The sequence below is a fragment of the Sipha flava genome, unplaced genomic scaffold, assembly GCF_003268045.1.
Source record: "Sipha flava isolate LNK unplaced genomic scaffold, YSA_version1 177_pilon_pilon, whole genome shotgun sequence".
In the NCBI taxonomy this organism is placed as follows: Eukaryota; Metazoa; Arthropoda; class Insecta; order Hemiptera; family Aphididae; genus Sipha; species Sipha flava.
The window spans coordinates 992,790-997,804 of record NW_020272091.1 but is presented as its reverse complement, the minus strand read 5'-3'; the positions used below and the strand labels follow the sequence as shown (position 1 = coordinate 997,804).

The following is a 5,015-nucleotide window of genomic DNA, read 5'->3' as shown; positions in this document are numbered from 1 at the left end:
CAAAAGAATGGACGTGTATGAATATGCACTTATGACTTTCGTAGTGTGAAGATGTCATTTAGCCGTTATAAAGCAATAATAAGATCGAATTGCTGTAGTTTTTAATTTGAAAATTTCAAATTATTTATCATTTCTAATTGTTTCTCCCACGAATACTATTTGGATGATTCAGAATAAACATTTTTAATTTGTATTATGTATTATTTATAAATTATAGTGAATTCTATCTTATTTTCAATTTCAATACTATAAATAAATATTTATGAAGTAATAAACAAATATATATTTAAATATTTTTTATTAAATTAAAATTCGTTCCTTAATTATAACAAATCTTTTTAGTCGAAATATGTACCATGATTGGTAAGGAAAGGCCAGGTATGAAGAAAGTTTAAACATGAGTTGAACGGTGGAGGGAGCCGTTCGTTGTGCGTCCACCAACCGTACACCGCAGTCGTGCTCAGCCATCCCCGCCGCGACAATATTTGTTGAAGTGCTGACACAATACAACCGTCATCTGCTTATCGGCATCGAGTGGCAATATGGAATGCGGCAATTGCTTGTGGCCGGCTGTATAGGAATGTCGCACTGACGTCATCGTCTCGCATCTTCCCACCGCTGCACGTATCGTTCATTCGCGGATCACTACCGGTGATTCATCGTCGAGTTATCCGTCACTTGGCCTCGGGTTGCCCGTCGTAGTAAGTTCTAAGTAGTTGCCACTAGTCGTCGACGAGTGCCCAACACTTTCAGCAGCAGCAGCGCATACGCATCGGACGTCCTGTCCTCACTGTTCGCCGACCAGCCGCGACCGAGTAACCGTTACACCGAAAACACTCGCTATGGCCATGGAACCGGAAGAACACTTCAAGACGCCTGAATGGGTTTCGCGGTTGGAGAACAAACATAAAAAAGTATACACACTCCTGATATACATCTATACGACGGTTTCTCCCATGTACGTTTACCAACTCGCGTTTTGGTAGTGTGAAGCTCCTGCTTCGATAAGTGCCCTGTTATGTTTCCGGCCGTCTTGTGTACTTTATTTCTATTTAAATCATTGCTTTGTGATTTTCAGTTCTAATTAGTATAATTAACACTATAAATTATTAATCCTCGACGTCAAGGAATATCAAGTGTCTAGTCCAGATGGTTTCATAATATTCCGGGTGTATATATATTAATTCAGATCATAATCCTAAGATAAAATCTGTAACACGGATCTAATATTAGTCATTCAGAATTTTTATTAGGTTTTTTAAATTGACATACATATTTTTAAGCATATACCTTTATGTTCAATAGTGGTAAAGTTATCAATTTAAGCGCTTAAGCATTGTTTAAACGTTCACTTAATAAATAAATAATTAAACTTCAATGTATATATTCTATTAATTGACAATCACACATATTTAATTCATAGAGGATTAAACACTACTGTCACTACTCATTGTGAATTTTATATGAATGCATATTATTTTTCAGTATCATAAATTAGCTCATGAAATTGGATCTGGTTCAAGTTGTTTAAAATGTGAAGATGCATGTCCTGGCTTGGATTTACATTTTTGGCGAAAGGTTTGTAAAAACTGTAAATGTAAAAGAGAAGAACACAGTATTGCAGATGATGATGAGTATAAACAGTTGGATATTTTATTTAATGATTCTAAATCAAATTACCAACCAGTTAAAGCAGGTATTATTTATTATACATTAAATGTATCAATGTGTATGTAAATTAATTAAATGTTGGTAAAATGTTTTAATTTTAGTGTTGAATATGATTATTAAACCTGATGGTGATCATTTTGTTAAAAAACTAGAAACTGATCAAAATCAAAACACATATAAATTTGATTGGGTTCCACCAAATGTTCATAAAGATCTTGCTTCAGAATATATGCAATTGTTACCATCTGATAAGCTACCAATTAGTGGCAGTGAAGGAGCTATATACAGACGTCAGCAATTAGAGAAACAAGTTCCTTTGCATGATTTTAATGCAAATGTTTGTCATAATCTTACTGCTGAAGAAGCTGATGCTATGACTTCTTATTTACAAAACTTAAAAGAGAATGCAGTTGGTCAGGGATTGGTCAAGAAACTGGCTGATAACACTAATAACTCACTTCAATTGTTTAAAAATATGAACCTCACTCCTAAACCATTTAAAAAAATTAATAATCAGCAGTTTGATGAAGAAGAATTTCCACCACCTCCTTCAGAGCTTTTGTATCCATCTAACACAGAATTAAAAACACCGAGCTCATTTTTTGGTTATAAAAGCTATTCTAAAAATAATAAATCAGAAGTCAATATACTAGATAATGCTAATAATAATCCAGCTGTATCTGAAATGATTTCACAAAGATCAACTTCAAACATAGCCAAGTCTGAATGTTTGCCTCAACAATGTACAAATTTTTCATCCAATATTCAAAATGATAATTATAAACCTATGCTATATGATCAGAATGCTGATATATCATCAAAAAATGAAATTATAACAGGTTCAAAAGAATGTATTACATCTAATGCTGATACATGTATTCTTACTGATGATAAAGAATTATTTTGTAAACAATGTAAGAAAAATGTATATCCTGGTCAAATTGCTGTTATGACTGAACGAACTGGTAAAGAAGTTTTTTGGCATCCATCATGCTTTGTTTGTGTTACGTGCGAGGTAATGTTTATAAATTGGTATGATTAGATTATTCTTGGACTTGTTATTATGTTATTTTTTTTTTTTTTATAGGAACTGTTGGTTGATCTTGTATATTTTTTCAATAATTGGAATGTTTACTGTGGTAGACATTATGCAGAAATTTTGAATATACCCAGATGTAATGCATGTGATGAGGTAAATCAATAATCAAAATAATTTTAACTAATTTATTGAAAAATTATTTTGTTTGCTCTAGTTAATATTTTTGAAAGAGTATACAATTGCTGAGGAACATACATATCATGTTCGTCATTTTTGTTGTTTTGAATGTGATAAACCATTAGCTGGATTAGAGTATGTAGTGATTGAACATCAGCCAGTTTGTTTAGATTGTTATGAAATTAAATATGGCAAAGTATGTATTATCTATATATGAAATGTCAGAATTATTATTTTTATGTTTTTATTTAGAAATGTGAAACCTGTCATAATAGTATAGTGGCTACTGAAACCAGGATTGGTTGGAAGGAGTTGAGTTGGCACCAGTCTCCAGCATGCTTCAAATGTTATCAGTGTTATACATCTCTCTTGGGTAAAAGTTTTACTGTTAAAAGTGATAAGCCCTTATGCAGTAAAGAGTGTGTAAAATCTTTTCTCAATTCCACAGAAATTTAATTTTTCATTTATACTATACACAAGATGATTCGTTAAACAATCCTGATATTTAGTGTTAAAATAATGAAAACCTACTTCATCATCTTATCACAAAATAATTTCTATTCACGTTTTTAAGTAAGGTGTATAATAAATTAAGAAGATTAAACAGATTGGAAATCAAATCCATTTCTGTGATAATTATGAAATTTTTATTTTCATAAATATTGTCACTATTTTCAGAAAGTACTTATATTTTAAACTATTTTTTTTTTTCAATTTTATTTGGAATATTTAAATTTAAAATTAATACTGAAAATACATAAAAAAAAAAAAATTATAGTTTAAATGGTGCATTTATTTTAGATTATTTTTTTTCTTCAATTTTAATCAGAATTTTTCAATTTAAAATGTATACTAAAAATACATAAAAAAAACTAAAAGTTAGAAATATCAACCTTTTCACAACTAATTTATTTTTATTGTGTATTTTCTTTATTTAATTTTAAATACTCAAATAACTTATTTATTAAAAAGAAATATTCTTAAATAAAAATATTTTTGCATTCCAATTAATGTTCCTAATGAGATATTTTTTTTAAAGATAAATACTATACCAACCCTAATTGAACAACAGACTATTAGTAGTCTGTAGATTATAGTTAATTTTTTTACATGGTAATTGTTTTTCATTTGCTATAATTGTAGAAACTATTGTGATAATTATATGTCTGCCATTATATACTAGTAACTAATAAAATAGTTTTACATTAGTATTAAAAAATATATTATTATGTTATTAAATTGTTTAATTAAAAAAAAAGTGTTGTTAATAAATTAAAAATAAATCTTAATGTAAAAATAAATATGTTTATTTTTTCCTTAACAACATTGATTAATTATATGTATAAAAAATATATTTTAGGATTGAGTATATTAATTAATTTGTTTCATTTTTCTTTCAAAATACCTTTGACGTGCTGCTTCGTAAATATCACCAATTGTTCTTTTTTTCCAAATATTTATTTTAGGTATAATGTCTTTTGGTATACTTTCATTTTTTTCTATTTTTCTTACTTCAGATATATCTTTAGTTATATTTTCTTTTAATTTAGATTTATCATTTGATGATTCCTCTTCTGCTTCAACTTTGCATTTTTCTTCATCTGATAATTTTTCTTCTAATTTTACCTTTGATTTGTCTGCTATTTTTATTTTTACATCTTCATTATTATTTTCAATTTTTTTGCGTTTAGATTCGTCTACTGAAGAATCAGAATCTGATATGTCATTGTCTTTATCATTTGAACTATTTGATGAAGCTCGTTTTCTGTATTGGCGATTTGCATCAGATTTTTTTGGCTTTTTACTATCACCATTATCATTATTTTTATCATCATCATTGTTACACAATTCTGACTTGAATAAATGTCTATAAAAGCTGCCCATGTCTTTTTGTTTGGTAACATCATTTATATCTTCAATTAATGAAAGTTTTAAATCCTCTTCATCCAATTTTTTTAACTCCTCCAGTTTTTTTTTGTATGATGAAGTGACAAATGCTTCTTTATCTTTAAATTCATTTCCTTCAGTCTCTCTTTCTTTCTGAATCAATCTTTCATTCCTACGTTCATATTCAATTTTACGTTTCTCAGCTTGAACTAATAAATTCTGTATATAACGTGGTTTTTTA

General features: G+C 28.7%; 2 protein-coding genes across 2 annotated transcripts; one reads left to right on the top strand and one right to left on the bottom strand.

Annotated features, from left to right (window-relative positions):
- The first annotated feature begins 342 nt into the window (after positions 1–342).
- On the top strand, positions 343–3,567 carry LOC112680549 (testin). Its single transcript, XM_025550672.1, has 6 exons — positions 343–914; positions 1,486–1,696; positions 1,773–2,686; positions 2,759–2,863; positions 2,925–3,083; positions 3,140–3,567. Exons 1-6 carry the CDS (start codon positions 843–845, stop codon positions 3,341–3,343), a joined length of 1,665 nt encoding a protein of 554 aa, XP_025406457.1. The 5' UTR covers positions 343–842; the 3' UTR covers positions 3,344–3,567.
- A 651-nt stretch (positions 3,568–4,218) lies between these two features.
- LOC112680507 (nuclear speckle splicing regulatory protein 1-like) lies at positions 4,219–5,011 on the bottom strand (the record flags this gene model as incomplete). The annotated part of the gene is made up of 1 exon (XM_025550607.1): positions 4,219–5,011. A coding segment is annotated over one exon (753 nt), but the record flags the coding sequence as incomplete, so codon positions are not given.
- Positions 5,012–5,015: the final 4 nt, after the last annotated feature.

Excerpts from the sequence above, each read along its gene's own strand:
- LOC112680549 (XM_025550672.1), top strand. The coding sequence starts at position 843 with ATGGCCATGGAACCGGAAGAACACTTCAAGACGCCTGAATGGGTTTCG. Across the intron at positions 2,864-2,924 it reads GATGTAATGCATGTGATGAG|TTAATATTTTTGAAAGAGTA; the intron begins GTAAATCAATAA and ends TGTTTGCTCTAG. Across the intron at positions 3,084-3,139 it reads ATGAAATTAAATATGGCAAA|AAATGTGAAACCTGTCATAA; the intron begins GTATGTATTATC and ends GTTTTTATTTAG.